The sequence below is a fragment of the Musca vetustissima genome, unplaced genomic scaffold (genome assembly GCF_032173495.1).
Source record: "Musca vetustissima isolate MV318-11 ecotype Yass unplaced genomic scaffold, APGP_CSIRO_Mvet_v1 utg5888, whole genome shotgun sequence".
Taxonomy (NCBI): Eukaryota; Metazoa; Arthropoda; class Insecta; order Diptera; family Muscidae; genus Musca; species Musca vetustissima.
The window spans coordinates 304421-326306 of NW_026885167.1; the positions used below are offsets into that span (position 1 = coordinate 304421).

The 21886-nt window shown below is 35.2% G+C and overlaps 1 protein-coding gene across 1 annotated transcript in view; it reads left to right on the top strand.

Moving 5' to 3' along the window:
• Positions 1 to 5968: 5968 nt before the first annotated feature.
• The window catches only part of LOC133332296 (peptide transporter family 1), a 41580-nt gene continuing 25662 nt past the window's right edge, over positions 5969 to 21886 (top strand). Inside the window, exon 1 of the mRNA XM_061540699.1 lies at positions 5969 to 6004. Coding sequence (XP_061396683.1) covers positions 5969 to 6004 — 36 coding nt within the window. The remainder of the gene's footprint in view (positions 6005 to 21886) is intronic.

Here is a 21886-nt window from a genome sequence, read left to right on the forward strand (position 1 = left end):
TCACATTTATGATCCGATTTGGATGAAATTTGGCACAGGTCACTTATTTGGTCCAAAGACGAACCCTATTGAAATTGGAAGAAATCGGTTCGGATTTAGATATAGCTCAAATACATATTTTCATCCGATTTTATCTAAATTGTGCACCAAACATCAGATATTTGTCCGATGGAAACAACATTTTGTACAGCGTACTGAATTAGGTCCATATTGATGTATACGAAGTTTTGTGGATATCTGTTCAGATTTAGATATAGCTCCCATATATGGTTTCGTCCGATTTTTGGTAAATGGTTCACCAAACACACAATATTTGTCCGATTCAAAATTTTTCACAGCGTACTGAACTAGGCCCAGTTTAATGTCTGTGAAGTTTTGTTTGAAATCGGTTCAGATGTAGATATAGCTCCCATATATAGTTTCGTCCGATTTTATGTAAATGGTGCACCAAACACCCAAGGATTGTTCGATGAATAGAAAATTTTGCATAGCGCATTGAAATAGGTCCCATAATGATATATACGAAATTTTGTGGAAATCGGTTCAGATTTAGATATAGCTTCCACATATAGTTTCGTTCGATATTATCTAAGTGGTGCACCAAACACCCAAGGATTGTCCGATTAAGATAGAATCTTGCACAGCGTACTGAATGAAGTCCAATTTAATGTCTATGGAGTTTTTTTGAAATCAGTTCAGATTTATAACTCCCATATATAGTTTCGTCAGATTTTATTGAAAGGTGCACCGGACCCCATGGTTGCCAAATAACGTCCAGATTTACATACAGCTCCACATACATTATTTTGTGTCGATTTCATGGTACACCAAAGAATCCGAATCGGATGGTACAGCAAATAATCTGATTGACATACAATTTTTCATAGATTTCAGAATGGTATGTGTATGAGTTTATATATCTATGTAGATCACACACTTAGTTTCGCCCTAAAGATTATGTTTTATCTGTCTGTTTTATCTACAGGATATTGTATATTTTAACAACTCTTGTGTGTATCCAAAGTGGTGAAGGGTATCATATAGTCGGCCCCGTCCGACTTTTGAACAACCCTTACTGGTTCAAGATGGACCTCTGAAATTTAGCACGTTTGGCGTAGCCCCCATATAACGGTACTCCCTAATATTTGTTATTTTGGAAGCGTTTTAACCGAATTGGCTTTAACTTGTATTCTCATTGTACAGCACAGCTTCAGGGTAGCCTCCATATAACGGTACTCCACAATACTCAACATTTTGGGGATTTTAGTCAGATTTCCCAACCGAATTGGCTGTAATTTTGCGCATTGACCAGGGTACCTATGTAAACGAATATTTGGTATTTTGAACGCATTTACCAACCGAACTGGCTTTAACATAGTATTTTGGATTCTCATTTAATAACAAATTTCAGGTTAGCCCCCATATAACGGTACTCCCCAATACTCGGTAATTTGAAGATTTTGGACAGGTTTTCAAACCAAATTAGATATAATTTTGTATTTTTGTTTCTCATAGCGGTATCACCTTAAACGGTTGCCCACATAATATGGATCCCCCCAATATGGGGTCAATCAAATTGATTGTAAATTGGTATTTTGGATTCTCACAGCGTTATCACCTCGTCTCCGCATTAAAAATTGACCCAATTTGGTATTTTGACAATTTTGGAGGCGTTTTTTCAAAGAAATTGGCTGTAGTTGATATTTTTTTATTCTAATTGGCTGTCAAATCTCACTACCAAAAATATCAATATTGATCACCGGGGATATGCCCCACTATGAGATATTTTGAAAAATTCAATTATATTTTTCTCACACATTTTTCGGTATGTTCAAGGTCCTATCATAACATGAGTTTTCTCCTAGGAGCCTCCATTAATTTTACATGATTTTATTGTCTCCCTCATGGTGGTGGGTATAAAAAGTTCGGCCGGGCCGAACGCACATCGTTATTACTTTTACTTTTTTTAAATGGGGATTTATTAGCCGGATCTATTTCCAATAAATTTTATATACATATCATTTAAATGCAAATAAAATAGTCAAATCAAATAAATTGTCTTCTCAATAGTAAACTGGATCCGATGCTGAAACAAAACCAAATAAATAAAATGTTCAGCAAGTATACTATTTTTTATCTTTTTGACAATTTAGTTAAGCTCATACCATATATTGGATCCCATAAAAAGTAATTTTGTGTTACATTATGAATCCACCCTCGTATTTTAATTATTCTCAGGTAATACATTCTCAAACAATAATTAAATAATTTATGAGAACAGCAGCAGTACCCTAATAAGAAACAAAGTAATTAGAGAGTATAAAATATTTCTCTCAAACGTTTTCTTCAGTGATCGTCGAAGAAATCCACCAAAAACAAAACAGTGGAGAGAGGCAAATTGCAATGCAATGCATTTTTTCGTAACAAATTCAATGCCAGCAGCAGAGGCGGCAGCAGCAGCAGCAATAACAACAAAAACCCCAACTCAGACAAAAATGAAGCTCAGAAACTTTGAGTGACGGACGGTTAAGTCAGCAACAAAACCAACAACAACAATTGTATTGGACGAACAGTCAAGAGATTAGTGTGTGTTTGTGTGATTTTTGGTATTACAGCTTGGTTTTTGTTTTGGATTTTTGTTGGATGCTTTAAGTCGTTCGTTGACATAACACACACACAGAAGCTGAGAAAGAGATTGATGCATTATTTGCTCTTGTAATAACCGCACATTACACTTGTCAGCCGGGCGGTAGCAGCAGCAGCCGCCGTCGTCAACATCGCCATCATCACATCGCCCAACAATAACACTTGTAACCTGTGTAAACGATGCTTTATTTGTGCAACAACAGTTGCCCAGAACAGACGTTCGTTCAAATTTGTTTGTTGCTTCGATCGGACGATCGGTCGGTCAATCGGTCATTGTTGCAGTCCGTGGTCAGTATTCAGTGTCAATAGTACTTTATTGTTGTTGGCGACAAGAAGAAGAAAACAGAAAAAAGAAACGGTGTCTGTTTTTGTGAAGTTCGAAAAAGTGCAAGTGACTCGTGTTTAATGTCATTTCATGAAGTTGATGATTAAAAAGAAGAATTATTGTTGGCATTTTGTAGCAAATTAAGTTTTTAGTTTGGGCAATTTCGTTTTGTTCTTGCATTTACCGAGGTGATAATATTTTCATAAGAAAATCACGCACTCCACGAAAATGACCCTCAAAATTTGTGCCCGAATTTAGTTGTGTTCTTTTGTTGTTATGACATACATATATGCGAGTAAATACCTGTCTATTTAACAAAAACGAAAAATAATGGGAATAGAATTTTAATTATTTTAACTGTTCTGTTCAATAACACAGCAAACACATCGGCGACGACATACATAAATATTTACATAGTCACAATTGTTGTGTTTTGTTGTATATAACACATGTGTGTCGTATTGCATACCGTGGCTCATAGAAGAAAATGTGTTTGTTGGGCAAGGAGAATTTAAGATCACAAAAATGTGTGATATCTAAATAAATTTAAATAAACTTGGTTTAAGCGTCGATGGTGGAGAGTTTTTTTTTATATTTTTACCATAAGATTGCCTTACAAGCCTTGTGGTAGTTCTTAAAAAATATTTTTTTTTTAATCCACGCCGTGTGTTAGTACTTAAAAATATATTTTAAAAATACACGCCTTGTGTTAGTCCTTAAAGAAATATATATTTTTTAAAAATACACGCCTTGTGTTAGTCCTTGAAGAAATATTTTTAAAAAATCCACGACTTGTATTAGTCCATAATTTTTTTTTTAAATCCACGCCTTGTGGCAGTCCTTACATACTTATCTGGCTTGTTACAGAACGGTTGTTCCATAAGTCGAGCTTAAAAAGCGTGTCGGTCTGGTGCGCATCTCCTCCAATTTGAAATACCACGTTCCAAGATGTTGTTTTCCACTTGGTCTTTCCACCTCATTCGTGGCTCACTTTTATAGGCCTTCCCCTTATACAGGTACCATCAGTATGTCAATGTCCGCTGACTATGTCGATGTCCGCGTATAAATTGTAAAGCTCGTGGTTCATTCGACGCCGATATTCTTTCGGAGAAATTTGCTTCAGATCCATATAACAGCAGGGGTAGTATCAGCTTCCTGTATAGTGTGAGTTTGGTCCGACGGTAGGTGGCCTTGTTTCTAAACTGTTTACTTAGACCATAGTAGCATCAGTTGGCCATCACAATCCTTCTCCGAATTCCAAAAGTGATGTCATTCCTTTTATTTATGGCGGCATCAAGGTATATAAAATCTTTAACTACATTGAAGCTGTAGTTCTCAAGTTCCACAGTTGGTCCGAGTCTACTGGACGTCTTGCGCGTTGATACCATCAGCTTGCTCTTCTCGCCGTTAACTGCCAGGCCCACTTTGGCAGACTCCTTCTCAAATTGTTCAAAGGCGGCTGTTACCGCTCGCAATGTTCGACCCATTATATCGATGTCATCGGCGTAGGCAGGGTGCCATTTCTATTCACATTTTCCAGCGGGATGTTAAAAAGATCACACGAGAAACTGTCACCTTGTCTGAATCCTCGTTCAGTATTGAAGGGCTCCGATAGGCTCTTTCCGACTTTAACTGCTGACCTTGTGCCACTTAAAGTTATCCGGCATAGCCGAATTAATTTTGCAGGAATGTTGAACGTAGACATGGCTTTAAACACCTCTGACCGTATAGGGCTGTCGAATGCGGCTTTATAGTCGTTTTTTTTCAGGATTTGGCGCAGAGTGAAAATCTGGTCAATGGTGGATTCGCCAGGTCTGAAGCCGCAACGGGTGATGAAAATAGCTACCGCAGGTGACACCGCGGGGAGGTCAGTGTTCACAATTGAAATGAAAGAGGGACCAAGATAAGCCTGGACTTCGCCATGTTAAAGCCAATCAGAGCCGTTGCTTGGTATCTATCATCCCCTACGCCACACGTGCCAATTGCAGTTTTTAAAAAATATAAATAAATACACAAAGCAATTTGTTAATAGTTACAAATTCCAAAAAACAAAATCAACCAGAAATTTTTAAAAAATCACCTTTTAACTTTTGTTTAATATTTTTTGCATATTTGGAAAACGTATATTAGTTTTTAAAAAAATACAAATAAATACACAAAGCAATTTTTTATTAGTTACAAATACCAAAAACCAACAACCAACAAACTGAAATTTTTAAAAAATCACCAATATCTACTTTGAGCGGTAAAATAGTCTTTCAAAACGCTTTACTTGTTCTACTTAATAAATTCACATACATACATATATTCCATTATTAGCCACAGTATGCAACACATGCCAGTACATATTTAGCCATATTCTTGACAGACAGCCTTTATACCAAAATTGCTTCCTCTGCTGCTACCCCTCCGATATAGAGTACCAGAATACTACTGACTGTCTCGCATTAATTAACATTTCAACTCACGTCTTCGGAGCAGCCAACCCAACAATTGTCAATGCAAATTTTGTTGCTGTAGTTATTCACTTTTTTTGCTTGGCTTTCAAATTGCATTTATTGAAGTGTTTGGTTAAGTGTCAGGTCGATTCTCTCATTTCGATTTTGATGACTACTTTGTCTAAGGTTGTCAATATTTGCTGCATTTTCAATTCTGTATTTTAATTAGAGAACAGGAAAATTTGCAACGGCGTGCGTGGGGGTGTGCATGTGTTATGTAAATAGTAATTATTACTAAATGCGAAAAATTTAATAGGGGAATTTTTAATATCAACCTATTTTCAATACTTTTCTTTTGAATTCAATTTATTTGCCATATATATTTTTTGTTTTTGTTAAAATGTCATGAATGTGCTTTTTATAGATATGCATTAATAAAACACATCGGAATTAGTTTTCTTTGTTAAATGTATGTGTATTGAAAAAAACCGTCATTCCAAAATATTTATTGAAAAACTTTTCTTGGAAATACTAAAAGTTTAATAAAAACAATAACAAAATGGTCAGCAGTTCTTTTAAAATAACGGAAAAGGAGGTAAGTTATGTATTATTTTATTTTGAACTTCTATAAATACACTATAATTGTATAATCGTATTGCAGATTTAAACGGATAGTTTAGTTAGAACGAGTATTATAGTGGTTCTAGTGTATATTGTATGCTTACAATTTAGTCGGCTTTATGACGATTTTAATTGTATTTCAAAAATAATTTAAAACCGACATTAACTTTTTAATATATATATATGAAAAAGCTCTGACGCATCTCTTAAATTTATTGTAGTAATTTAAAAAGAAATTTCCATATTAAAATTTGGTAATGAGGGTTGATATCTTTCGGAAATCCTAAATGGAATATTTTTCAAGGCTTTGTAAAAGTAATAATGAACATTCAAAAAACGTGCTATGAATATTTTTGGTAAACAAATTATTTTTCAAGAACCGACATATAGTTAAATTTATTAATACAAATTAATTATATAAACTAGTAAGGAAATATCAAAAGTTGGACGGAGCCGACTATATGATACCCTTCACCACTATAGGTACAAGAGATGATAATGTGTACAATATACTGTAGATAGAAGAGATATATCATCTTTGGAAGACCATTTAAATGGAATTACTTGCTTACTTAGCTGGCTTCTTACAGAACGGTTGTTCCATAAGCCGAGCTTAAAAAAGATTCCCAAGCGCGTCGGTCTTGTGCGCATCTCCTCCAATTTGAATGAATATGTTCCGATATGTTGTATTCTACTTGATCTTTCAATCTAATTCGTGGCCTTCCCCTTCTGTGTGAACCATCAATAGGCTCGTTTTGTATATGCCTTTCAAGCTTTGACATTCTCATTCATTCGCTTAACATGGCCTAGCCACCGTAGTCGCTGCAGCTCAATACGACCGACTATGTCGATGTCCGCGCATAGATTGTAAAGCTCGTGGTTCATTCGACGCCGATATTCATCGTCGACGCAGATCGGCCCGTAGGTCTTTCGAAGAATTTTTCAAACACCCCACGAGTTGCTTCATCTGCTTGTGCAAATACCCATGCTTCTGATCTATATAACAGCACGAGTAGTATCAGCGTCCTGTAAAGTGTGCGTTTGGTCTGGCGGAAGGTGGCATTGTTTCTAATCATTCGAATGCTCGATATGCTGTTTGGACTCATACCCTTCGTTTTCATACCTTGCGATTTATTATGGGCTTTCACAATTTAAGTGAAATTTACTGTAGACATTTTTAATATTTTTTTCCTAAATTGATGAATATTTGGTGCAATTGTGCATTTTCTTTGATTTTGTATTTCCTCCTAACAGACGTCGCCTTTTCGAAAGAACATTGAGGTGAACTTGAATATGTGATATTTATTCCTTTCTAAATTCTATTAACCTATGCTAAATTTCATTTCATTTGGGCAAGTTTAACGTCGTTTGCGTACAAGGGGAGACATTTGTGCAAATCAATTTAGAGCAAGCTTGATACACGCTATTCGGTACGCCGCACTTTTCCAAATGCATCTGTCTCAATTTAATACGTTGTGCAAAATTTCGTGTCACTAGATGCACCATTTGCCTACAATCAAACGAAAATATATATGAGAGCTATATCTAAATCTGAACCGATTTCAACGAAACTTGCCAGATATTAATTTATATTAACTTTAGTATATTGTACAAAATTGTAATATCGGAGGAAAATATATATGGGAGGTATATCTAAATCTGAACCGATTTTACGAAATTTACCACATATCATTCTAGACTCAGTTCAGTACGCTATGCCAAATTGCTTGCAAATCGTTAGATATATAGGGGTTTTGGCGCATCATTTACAAAAAATCGGACGAAAATAATTATGGGAGCTATATCTAAATCGAAACCGATTTGCACGTAGCTAAGCAGACATCATTTTATACTCTATTCAAACGACTCTAAACTATGCCAAATTTCGTGCAAATCGGAATATATTTAGGAACTTTGGTTCATCATTTCTTTTAAATCGGACGAATATATATGTGGGAGCTATATCAAAATCTTAACGATTTTCACGAAACTTGACACACATCATTATAGACTAAATTCAAAACGCTATGCAAAATTTCGTGGAAATCGAGAGAAATATAGGGACTTTGGTGCACCATTTACATTAAATCGGATAAAAATATATATGGGAGCTATATCTAAATCTGAATCGATATTTCAATATTTCAAAGGGGTTCGTCCTTGGCCAAACAAATGACCTGTGCCAAATTTCATCCAAATCGGATCATAAATGCGACCTGTACTTCGTTTACAATTTTACATGCACAGACGGACGGGCATGCTGGGTTCTTAATGAATGACATTATCTATATCAAATGACAAAAGTTGAAGCATAAGTGTAAATTGATCTAGATTACTACAATGTGTTTTTATTATTATCATTTAACATCGGTTTGGAATTCTAATTATTTTATTTAATGAACGCAAACTAATGTTCATTACGAATTTGCCAAATATAGTATCAAGATCAATGTTACTGATAAATTTGAGAATGATCTGATAGCTCATCTTTATGTGCTATCTAAAATGTATTATTGTTCATTACCCTTGACGTAATTCCATAGCCCTACATCCATATCATACACAACTGTAGTCTAGTGTAATATGCAGCAAATAAATACTACTCCAACGATTTTATATAAACGCTTAATGGAGACTGTACAAGTTCCGATAAAGGCGTATGGACTTGTAGAGGTTCTAAATCTACAGAGTAGCTTCAGAGTCGGAGAGTATTTGTTGCACAAAGATGAAACACAATAAATGTATATTTGACAGCACAACAAATATATAGACTATGCTTACGTGTTGCTAATTAGGAACTGGTTGTAGTTGGTAAAAATAAAACACTTGTTTAATTTAAAGACGCTGACCGTCTGAATTCATGTTTTATTCCTTTTAAAACTATTATTCATGTTTTTGCGGCAAAATATTTAATCTTTCTGCTTCTTCTTTCTTAGCGACCGTTCTTCTCTGATGAAGATATATATTCGTTGAGGTACCAATAAATAGATTTATTGATGACATAATCGATGGAACCTCAACAGAGACTTAAATTATGTATGAACCTGCCGTCACAGATATATGTCACAAACTGAAAATAATTAAAAACTTCACCAAGTCTGATAGGTTAAATTTTTAATATCGTCCCCAATAAATTGAAATTTCTTAAAATATTAGGTTGGGGAAAAATAAATCGATATTTTTTATAAGATTTGAGTTATTTTTATAAGAGTGAGTTGTTGCATGATTTGTCATTTTAAAGGTATCTTCACAATGCCTCCCTCATAAAAGTCCTGCTCTCTATTTGCAAAAAACTCCAGTAGTCGATTTTCACAATCCTCATCATTAAAGAAACTTTGCAATACAAGAAAAATATGATAATCGCTGGGTGGCAAGTCCGGACTGTATGGCGGATGCATTAAAACTTCCCAACCAAGCTCCAGAAGTTTCTGCTGAGTCACTGTAAATGTGTGTGGCCTAGCGTTGCCCTGATGACCAATTCTGGCCGTTTCTGGTCAATTGTAAATGGTTTAAAACAGTTTTATGGTCGATTTTTAGCTCCTGTGTGATGTTACGACTGCCAACATGCTGGTCAACATCGATCATTTCTCCGAGGTGCATCTTTAACATCAAAAATTCCCGAACGGAATCTACGAAACCAAAATTGCACATAATTCGCTGTTTAGCCGCTTGGCTTGCATTTTCGCCTTTGTCAAAGAAAAACTATATAATGTACCGAATTTTCTCTTTGTTCACTTCCAAAGAATTTTCAAAAATAACTCATGGGTTAAGATGAAGTGAAAATGGATCTAAGCAGTCAATATGAAATTCAGATCTTGTTCATGGATTTCAAAGCCCCGATCAACAAAAGAAGCCTAAAACCCCAAATAATTCAAAACACCGCAAATACTCCTCTCTTGTTGTAAACCCTTTTATATCTATAGATATGTCGCAGATATTTTATATTGAACGAATTTAATCGACTTTCACTTTCAAAAATAATTTAAATAACTCCCCATTTAATCAGTCATTAAAACAATGTCAATAATTGTCGTAATATTCGAAATTTATTTGTTGCTTAAAAAATTACAAAACCGGAAATTCGAAAACATTCAACTCTCCTCAGATATAAAGCTAAAATATCGGACATTCACCACCACTACTTGATGCCTTGACCAGATAACAAAAATGTCTGAGAATGTTGACCCTTACCCTGCATTTTTATTAAACAATCACATTTTGTTTAATAGTTTTCTAAATAAACGAATGTAAAACGCAATATAGTTAAATAGAACAATTTAAGGATGAACATTAACAAAGACCTAAAAAACACCACCAATATGCAGGCCATAAATCATCAAATGCTTTGATGATTTATAAATGACAGTTGTACACGCGATATTTTTTAAATTAATAATTTTTGAACGATTTCAGGGTCTTACCTCACACCAGAATTTCCAACATATTAGGCAACCACAATTCAATTGAAATTTAATTGATTTGAATGGTCGGGAGGGGGTTAGTGTGTCAATAAAAGGATTCCACTTGAATGACTAGGGTTGAATGATTTTTTTGTGACTGAAACTAGGTGGCATTGCCATTTTTTTTTTTTTTTTTTTTTTTTGGCGAATAAGAAGAACTTGACCTAAATTTTATCAGACATTTATTTTGGGAGAAATAAGGAAGCTCAGTTTTTTTATTGGCTTTATTTTAGCGCGTAATTTATGGCAGGTCGACAAACTTTGGAGAAATTAAATCAAAGGGTTCAATAACACGAGTAATAAATTTTCAAATCAATTTGAAAATTTTTATTGATATTTAATATTACGAAATGCTAATCGAATGTTTGACTTTTTATTTATTTTCACAATATTTTAACGATTTTATAAAAATATTTTTGGGAGTGAAAACCTCGATACTGCGAAAATGCGAATAAAACCTACAAAATGCAGAAAATGGGGCCAACATTTTATGTCAAGGCTATGTCAAAACATGGACTTATATGGACTCCAAAATGGAAATTAAGAGCTATGTCAAAATGTGAGCCTATATCGAAAATTTGTTAAAAAGAAATATTCCCCTCTCTGGAATTTCGATTTGGTTGGAAATAGCGGATGAAACGGAAAATATGTGGAAATTTTTATTTAGGTCCAAATAGGGTCCTATATCCAAAATTCGTTAAAACAATATTTTCCATTCTCCAAGAAGCTAAAATCCCGATTTAAAGTCCCTTGGTTTGGAAAATGAGCATAACACCTATAAAACCCCAACATGGGGGGACAACTTTATATGGGGGTCATTCCAAAAAATGGAAAATTTTTGCAAAATTTATATTTACCATCCGAAAACCCATAATACCGATTTAAATCCGAATTAGTGGAAAATGCGTCTAAAACCTTTAAAATATCGAAAATTTGAAGGACCTTTATGAGGGGTGGTTATGTGAAAACATGGACCTATATCGAAAATTTGCTGAACATATATTTTTTACTTTCCAAAAGCCCATAATGGGAGATTCGAAATACCGGAAATGGGTTTGGTCTAGTAACAAAATGCGTCTAAAACCTTGAAAATCCGTCTATATATTTTTATCCCTTAAATGACAAATTATAATTATAATCACATATGTCAAAACGTGGACCTATCCTGATGATTTTACACATGTCCGTTTGTCGTTTGTGATCACTCTAGGCTCTAATCGAATGGAGATAGATCGCCAAAATTTTGTTTACCGGCAGGTCAAGTTTGAAGTTGGCCTACATCAGTCAAAGTTTAGGTATAGCCCATACAAGGGTACTCCACTACCCCCCATCCTCCCCTCCAATCTTTGATTTTTTTACTATATTCGTTATAACGTGGTACTTTAAGTTCTAATGGGGTAAACATGTTCTCGCCAAAAATTAATTTTTTCGGTTAGCCCACAATAACAGTTCCCCCAATTTTTGGCACATTGGGGTTTGTCGACCGAATACTCTGTAGTTTAGTATTTTAGATTCCTATTGGGTACCAAAGCTCTCCACTAAGTATTATCAATATAAGTCCACTTTTTCGTTAGCCCCCACATAACGGTACCAACAATTTTCCGTATTTTGGGTGTTTTGAGCGCGTTCGTTGTAATGTACGTTGTAATGGTACGTTGTATTCGTATTTGGTAACAAATATCTCTAGCCAAAAGTATTAATATTCGCCGCACTTTGGGGGTAATCCTCATATAACCCCCAATTTTAATTATAACAGTTAACTGCTTTGTTCCGCGTTTTGTGGTTGCCCATATAACCGTATTCTGGATATTCTGTATTCGAAGTTGTCAGTTTATACCCTACAAAGTATAGAATACTAAGACAATTTAGACATCATTCTACCTTCGAGGATATCGGAATTAAAAACTAGAACCTCAGGTTCGGTCCACGTTTAGGCATAGCTCCCATATAAGGGTACCCCCAAATTTTCGGTATTTTGAGGTTCTTGAGCGCGTTTTTTAACTGAATTCGCTGAAATTTGGTACTTTGAGTTCTTATAGGGTAGCAAATCTCCCTACCAAAAATTATAAATAAAGGTCCATTTTTTCGGATAGCCCCCATATAAGGGTACCCACAATTTTCGGTATTTTGGTGGTTTTGATCGCATTTTTCGACCGAATTCGCTGAAATTTGGTACTTTGAGTTCTTATAGGGTAGCAAATCTCCCTACCAAAAATTATAAATAAAGGTCCATTTTTTCGGATAGCCCCCATATAAGGGTACCCACAATTTTCGGTATTTTGGGGGTTTTTATCGCATTTTTCGACCGAATTCGCTGAAATTTGGTACTTTGAGTTCTTATTGGGTAGTAAATCTACCTACTAAAAATTATAAATAAAGGTCCATTTTTTCTGATAGCCCCCATATAAGGGTACCCCCAATTTTCGGTATTTTCGGGTTCTTGGGCTCGATTTATAACTGAATTCTCTGAAATTTTGTAAATTGGGTTCTTATTGGGTACCAAATTACTCCACTAAAAATTATAAATATAGATCCAGTTTTTCTGGTAGTCCCCATATAACGGTACCCCCAATTTTTGGTATTTTGGGGGTTCTGATCGTACTTTTCGTCCGAATAGATTGTAATTTAGTACGTCGAGTTCTTATTAGGTAGCAAATCTCCCCACTATAAATTATAAATATAGGTCAATTTTTTCGGTTAGCCCCCATATAAGGTACCCCCCAATTTTCGGTATTTTTGGGTTCTTGAACCAAATTCATTTTTGTAATTTGGTTTTTTGTAGTCGTCTATGGCAACAAACCTCCCTCCCAAAAATTAATAATATTCGCCCCCTGTAAGGGTAGTCCCCGTAAAACCTCCTTTTTATACCCTTCACCACACTGTGGTAAAGGGTATTATGTCTTTGTGCATATGTTTGTAACAGGCAAAAAGAATCGGGATAGACCCATGGTTCCTTTTGAGTATATGCATAGAATCACTTTCTGAGTCCGTCCATGTAGTTTTGTTAACAATGCATTTATGATTCGAGTTTTGTTGAAATCGGTTCAGATTTATATATAGCAATAGTTTCGTTCTCTCGTCCGATTTTTTGTACCCTTCACCACACTGTTGTACAGGGTATTATGCCTTTAGGCAAATAGGCACATGGTTCCTTTTGAAAATATGCACAGAATCACTTTCTGAGTTGACTCCCATATACATTTTCGTCCGATTTAAGGTAAATGGGGTACCAAAGCCCCTATTATCTTTCGGTTTGCACCAAATTTAGCGTAGCGTAATGAATTAGGTCTAGAATGATGTGTGTTAAGTTTCATGAAATCGGTTCAGAATTAGATATAGCTTCTATATCTGACCAAATGAAAACATTAGTATAGGTCGCAGAATGACATGTTTATGGATCCAATTTCATTTTACTGGTCCTTTAAAAATGCGACATTTGTTAAGATTAATCTGTTAAATATACCCAAAGTGGTGAAGGGTATCATATAGTCGGCCCCGTCCGACTTTACTACTTTCCTTACTGGTTTATATTTAGCTTGAAGGAAAATATTGCGATACAAAAACGATTAGGTTCGAAATTGAGATATTTCGTCTCAATTGGCCATTTCCCTTCGTATAATGATAACTCCAAATATTCGTTAATTTCTACGCTTTGGGTATATCAGATAGTCTATTGTTAGTTTAAATATTAAGGTCTGCTAAGTTTATACCCCCCGGATTCTTAATTCGATTTAGATTATGTTATATTTCAAACAAATCGGAAATCGGGGCAATATGTCCAATCGTAATCCTTATTAGTTTCGTTTTAAATATTAAACTGTCATGGGTATTAGCAATGTATGATGAAAATCCACCCTCTTTTTTTAATATAGTGAATTATAGGTAGTGATTTAAACAGGCAGAGTAAAATACTGAGTTGATCACAGGAATCAACACAGTATTTTACTCTGACCAACAATATATTTCTTTTATTTCACCTCTGACTACTATTTCCCCAGGCGTTGCAAATTTATACACCATACGTTTTACGTTACCAATAATAATCCCCATACCTCAATATGGAGTAGGGCATAAACACTTCATAAGCTGAGATAGGTTCCCATGTTAACTGACCAACTGATACGCTCAAAAGAAAGCCGGTACTGGCACATTTTTATACCTCCCTTCATCCGCAAAGTTTGAAAGTAGATTTCGTAAGATTGCTTTGATGTCTCGTGTAAGTGTCGCAAGCAAGTGTGTCTTAATTAATATGGGAACATAAGATTAGTTATGACTTTTTCCACTTACTGAAATGTCCAATAATTAGTACCTTGTCAAAGAGTAATAGAGAAATTGGAAATGATATTAATATGTTGTTGTTCTTCTTCTTTTTATCTATATATATAAAAATGAATTGCTGTTCGTTAGTCTCGCTAAAACTCGAGAACGGCTGAACGGATTTTTCTTATCTTAGTCTTAAAATATTCGTAGAGCTTCAGGGAAGGTTTAAAAGGTGAGAAAAATTTAAAAATCGCGAAAAATTTGCAAAAAAGAAAAAATATTATGAAAAAAAAAATATTATGAAAAACAATATTTGAAAAAAAAAAAATATTCATTTGTCAAATATTGAAAATTTTCAAAATATTTTATTTTATTCAATTGGCATTGTAACGAAACTTTTTTTCTGAGAATGAAAAACAATAATTGAGATGAATTCGCGATCATTGTATGTACACGTTTTCCATAAAATTCACTTACATTTTGGAACAAATGCAAGGATGAAAATCTGAAGATTCAGAAAGAGTTCTGATTCTAAGACATGTGCCCTAGATTATTCTTCTTGAAAATAATAATAGGAACATAGGAACATGTTGTTATTGAAGTACCTAAAATGTACCATTATATGGTGGTTATATGCCTAATCGTTGGTCGATGTCTTTAATCGCATACGTGTATCACAGAGAAAGGTAAGTTCATATTGAAAGAGAATAACTATAAAAAGCATTTCTTATAACAAAGAGTCTTATGATGTTACCTCAATATGTCAACTACCGATATATTTAATACCATGAAAAATCGTTGTTAAGATCGAACTTTTGTACTTCCTAATATGTAGATTCCTTAAATCGGCCGGGACATTTATATGGGGACTATGTTACACAGTATGTGTAGTAGATTGGAAAACGGGGGTAAGAACTTCAACATACTGAAAATTAAACGGGAAATATGTATGGCTCCTTTTTTTTGCATTAAGCCAAATCCATGATCCATTCCGTCAAATTCTTTACAAAACCGAAAATGGTGCGGGACCCGTATGTAGGAGCTATACAAAACTTGGTCGTGAATAGAAATGTTTCCGCAAATGTGTTTTACCCTTTCAATATCACGGAATGATATATGATATGAATGATATACGATACTACAATGGGTATGGATATATACTAATACCACATGAGAAAATACCGAACAATAAGAGTATATCATTATATGCATATCATTATATGGGGCTACCCGGACCAATTTGCACCAATATTGATAATTTTTTGTAAACAGGTTTTCTTCATCCAAAATAAAACATTACAGCTCTTCGGCTGAAGCACTCCCTAAAATACCGAACTCCTTAAAGTACCGACTATTGTGGGCACCTCAAAGATTTAACCAATATTGACAATTTCAGTACGATTCATTCTACCAAATATACAACCAAACGTGCCCAAATCCCCCACAGTATCGAAAAAGGTGGATTACTATTACATGGGGGATATTTGAAAGCTTGGGCGAACATAACATTGCAGCCAAACACCGAATATTAAGGGATGCCGTTAGATGGGGATATCCGAATACTTGAGTCAATATGGAAAATTCTAATTAGGGAGAATTTCTGCCCAATAAGTATCCCTAATATTACATTTGGGAAAAAGAAATCCATTATACCGGTGGAACGATCGAATTTTACAGGCATGTCGTAACATCATCTAGGAGCTAAAAATTAAACCATTCACACAAAGGTGGATTCAAAAAGAAGCTCAATGGTTGGGTGCCTCACCAATTAACAGAAAAAATGAAATGGATCGAATTTCCATCTGCGAAGTCTTGACCAAACGGAATGAGATACTCTTATTTTTATAAACGGATGGTGACTGGAAATGAGAAATGGATCACATACGATAACCCTATGCAAAAACGATCGTGGTCAAAGAGCGGTGAAGCACCTCAAACGGTGACCAAACCAGGACTAACGACCAGGAAGGTTCTGCTATGCATTTGGTGGGACTGGAATGGGATTATTTATTATGAGTTGCTTTCATATGGCCAAACGCTAAATTCTGATCTCTACTGCCAACAACTGTACCGTTTGAAGATAGCAATTGGCCAGAATTGGCCAACAGGGGAGGTGTCGTGTTTCACCAGTAGGCCTATGCTGTAACTTTTAACAACAATCGATATTGTTTAAATTTCTTTTGTTATTGTAAAAACAATAAAACTAACAAATGAAATTGTTGTAAAATAGACAATATCGAATGTTGTTAAAAAGTTACAGAATACAGGGGCAGGACAACGCTAGGCCATCTTATGAGTAGTACAAATGTATGTGCAAATATAAAATGTATATCTTAAATCGTGGAGGGAGCAACAAAACTCACTCATAAACATCAAATTCAGTTTTGTAATGTTACCCTATGTGTGCTCTGATAAATACCAAAAATATATACAAATCACCTTATGATGGTGGGTATAAAAACAACCGAAAATGCCGAAAATTATACATCAAAAATATTGTTTGCAAGACAGCGTTTGCCGGGCCCGCTAGTTATCTTATATATTTTTATTTCTTTATTTAATGTATTTTCCTCACTCATTTCTTTTTTGAAATCACGTGCCCAAGTTTTCCCATCTGAGTATTTTCATTTAAGCTATTTGATATCACATTATTCACAATGGGTGACATGACGATGATGACGAGATGACAATCGGATTTTGTGGACCACAAGTTGAATAAAATGTTTTGTAACAACAATTGTAACTTGTCAGCTATCTGTCTGTCGGTTGGTTGGGCGTTTGGTTTGTTGGTCGCATCATTTTCATTTTGTGTCACGATCATTCACTTGTAACTATCGTTTAACTGGACTACTGGTATTGCCCGATTGTCTGCTGAAGTGTCAGCAGTAGTGCATCGCATTATAATCGAATATAATTCTCAGTTTGGTTTTCCGCATAATCGCCCGAAGTGCACTCTGTTAGTAAAGCTATAATCTTTGCACTTGACTTAATTTAAACGGGTTCGCTAGTTATGTGTGTGATTAACTGGTAGTTCGTTTTTCTTCCTCCACCACCGCATTATCTTCCTGGGTTTAAAGTTTATCTTTTTTGCTGGTAGTGTAGTCGTTGTGACTCATTTATTGTTTGAATTAAAGGTTAGTGATTTTCGAATCGTTTTTTTTCAAATGAGGGGAATTAATAGTTCTAAGTAAATATACAACATGATATAGCACAACAGCCGTTGGCTTAGGTAAATTTCTAATTGTTCAAATTTTTGAGGTTGGGTTAAAATATGCCAATAAATCAAATTGCATTTTTTTGCCAGAAAGTGGTTTATCCTTTGAGAAACTGAAATATGACAGTACCGAGCCTCTGGTTGGAAATATCGAACTTCGAAATATGTGTATCTGAGTTATATCACAATATATAGACCCGCGTTAAAAATTCTCTGCCAAGAGGTATTTTATTCTTCAAATAAATTTACCACACTGTGGTACAGGGTATTATGTCTTTGTGCATATGTTTCTAATGTCCATGTATTTTTCTGAACAAAGTACAGGTCGAATTTATAATCCGATTTGGCACATGTCACTTATTTGGCCCAAGGACGAATTGGAGGAGATCGGTTCAGATTTAGATATAACTCCTCCGATTTTATGTAAATGGAACACCATACGGCCAATATTGGTCATATTGAGACGTAATTTTGCGCAGAGTGCTGAATTAGGTCTAGATAGATATATGACAACTTCTATTGGAACCGGTTCAGATTTAGATATAGCTTCCATATATATTTTCCTCCGATTTTTTGTAAATGACGCACCGAGGAGTCTATGTTTGTTCTATATTCACGAAATTTAGCAGCGGGAATGGAATTTAGTTTAGAATGTTTTTTGTTAAGTTTAAAATCGTTTCAGATTTAGATATAGCTCATTTTATATATACTTTGGTCCCATTTTATGTAAATGATGTACCATAAATCCTGTTATATTTGCACTATATTTTGTTGTTGATATCGATTCAGATGTAGATAGCTCCCATCGCTTTACGTGAAATATTACATAGCGTATTGGATTGAATACGTTTCAGGTTTAGATATAGCTTCCGTATATATTTCCATCCGATTTCGTCAAAATGATGTATCAAATAACTAACGTTTGTCGTCTTTGGACGAATTAGTGCACAACTTACCAAATCGAACCTAGAATAACGTGTATTGGATTTTGTGTCTAGATAAAGATGCTATGTCTATTCTATCTAACGGATATTGTACATATGAGCATATCTGTTATGTACCCAAAGTGGTGAAGGGTATCATATAGTAGGCCCCGTCCGTCCCGTCTATTCTATCTAACGGATATTGTACATATGAGCATATCTATTATGTACCCAAAGTGGTGAAGGGTATCATATAGTAGGTTCCGTTCGACTTTTGAACTTTCCTTACTCGTTTTTCACTTACACTTGGAACGTGCAACCGATTTTCCACTCCGATGGGGTTTGAACGCTTCAACAGCATCCTCTACTGACGTTGACCACTAAATTGTCCTAGAGCGTTTGTTCATAAAAGCATTAGTCACAATTTCCTGAATTTTTCTACCCAAGTGGCTATATTTCATGTTTTGACCTAGATCCTGTATAGAGGTCCCACCTCATCTTCAATCTTTTAAAAGTGTAAACCGCAGTTCCGATTTCTTTTAGCGCTTTCTTTGACACAACCCCCACATAAAGTTTCGACACAAATATACAGCCCGGAAACATTGCCAGTAGGGGAGGCTGGGCCACCTTCGACACTTTTGGTTTAGAGCTCTATATCTCAGTACTTATTCAACATATATAAAAACTTTCTGTTTAATTATTGTCCTCTGATTCTCAATTATAAAAACTAGTACCAAACATATAATAAATTATTATTAGTTATACATTTTTACAGTTTTGCAAAGTCAAATTCGCCGAATGTGCCCCTACCCGCGGTATCTTCGCCATTTGATGGGGAACATTCGGCAACATAGTCATAGCCTCCTCTAAGTGTTCCATTTTATTTTAATATTCGACTCAAAGTTTGACTTTTAAGGCTATATTTTCTATCGGCGGGCATTGACATCTCAAGGTCACACACACCATCCAAAAATAGCTTTTTTCTATCGCATTTTCGTCAATGCATCAAGTTCGGTCTAATATATGTAATTTCAAACCATATTAAGGGATTATTTTTAAAGACAAACTCAAAAACATTTTTATTTGCTATATTTGCACCCACTTGACCGATTATAGGTCAAAGGCTCCTGACTGACATAATTTCCAAATCTTGTTTTCCCGAGGTGAATAATTACGCCATAAAATGTTGGGGTGATATTTAGGGCCAAATATAAATATCATCGCAACATCACCGAAAATTACAGGCGTTGTCCTTGATCACAACCGGTACTTGATGTAAAATTTCAAAGCGATCAGCGCACATTTCCGCCCTATGTTGGTCTAATAGTAATACTAAACAATATCATAACACATAGACACCTTTAAATATTTACGTATAACTCCCACATCCGAGTACGCAGAACAATATAATTGGAACCAATTTAAAGCTCAACCACTCCTCTTGGATGTGCTGTCAACTTCTCCGGTATATGTCCTTCAGGAGTAAATATATACGCCCCAGGATACAAATTTTGCCATTTTTCAAACAAAAGTCGGGGTCAATTTTACCCTCTAAATATTGACCTGTATTCATCAAAACAGTCATGCTTATTCTATGGTCAAACTCGTTTCATTGTGTACAATTTCGTGACGTTCGGTTCATATTTGTGAACTCTAGAGTGTCCAGAAAAACCGATAAAAAATAAAGTTTTTGGTCCATTTCATACCATAAACATTAACGGATCATTACCAAAAATAATAGGGTGTTCATTGGCCAGAATAGGACCTACATGCAATATAATGGACAGACGGACAAACATACATGTCTAGATCGACTCAGGTAGTCGAGATATGACTATGATCGGTATACTTCCACACTCTTCACACTTCACGAATAGAGGTCAACAGCACCTCTTCCTTACACTGGCATATTTTCCGAATATTACTAATATTCAGTACAGTCTCTCTAATTACTGGTTCCCTTCACCGTGGGTTATGTTGTTATGTTCGGCTTATAATTGTGGCCTATAGATCGACTCAAAAAATAAGTTTTCCTTTCACTTCATCCCAAAATAATTATTTTTTTTCCCATGGAAAATGTAAAAGCTATCAGCGCTATATTTCCACACTCCAGTGTGGTAATGGGTCTCTAAATAATATCTGAATACGTAAGCACCTGTAAATATTTAAGTGTAACTCCACATCCGAGTACATACGACAATATAATTGGTATCCATTTAAAGGCCAACTACTGCTCTTGGATATACTATCAACTTCTATGTCCTTCAGAAGTAAATATATACGCTATAGAAAAAATATGTTGTCATTTTTCACACAAAAGTCAGGGTCCATTTGACCCGCTAAATATTGACCGATCTTTATCAAAACATGCATGCTTATTCTTTGGCCCGATCCTCTTCTCCATATAAAAAATCGATTACTTACTTACTTAGCTGGCTTGTTACAGAACGGTTGTTCCATAAGCCGAGCTTAAAAAAGATTTCCAAGCGCGTCGGTCTTGTGCGCAAATCCACCAATTTGGAAGACCACGTTCCAAGATGTTGTTTTCTACTTGGTCTTTCCATCTGATTCGTGGCCTTCCCCTTCTACGGGAACCATCAGTAGGATCATTTTTATATGCCTTTTGAGCTGGGGCATCTTCATTCATCCGCACAACATGGCCTAGCCACCGTAGTCGCTGCAGCTCAATACGACTGACTATGTCGATGTCCGCGTATAATGGCCCAAATCGATGTTTGGGCCATAATTGCGGGTTCTGGAACGACCAGAAAAACCAACAAAAATTAAGTATTTTATCCATTTCATCCCGTAAATATTAAACGATCTTTACCAAAAACAATAGGGGTCTTTATTGCCGATCGGTATACTTAAAGGTGGGTCTAGGACCAATATTTTGCGGCGTTACAAACTCTTGGGGCTGCACACAGCTATAATACCCTGACAACATAGTTGTGTAGGGTATAAATATATTTTAAAGTCTACACTATCTTATGATTTTT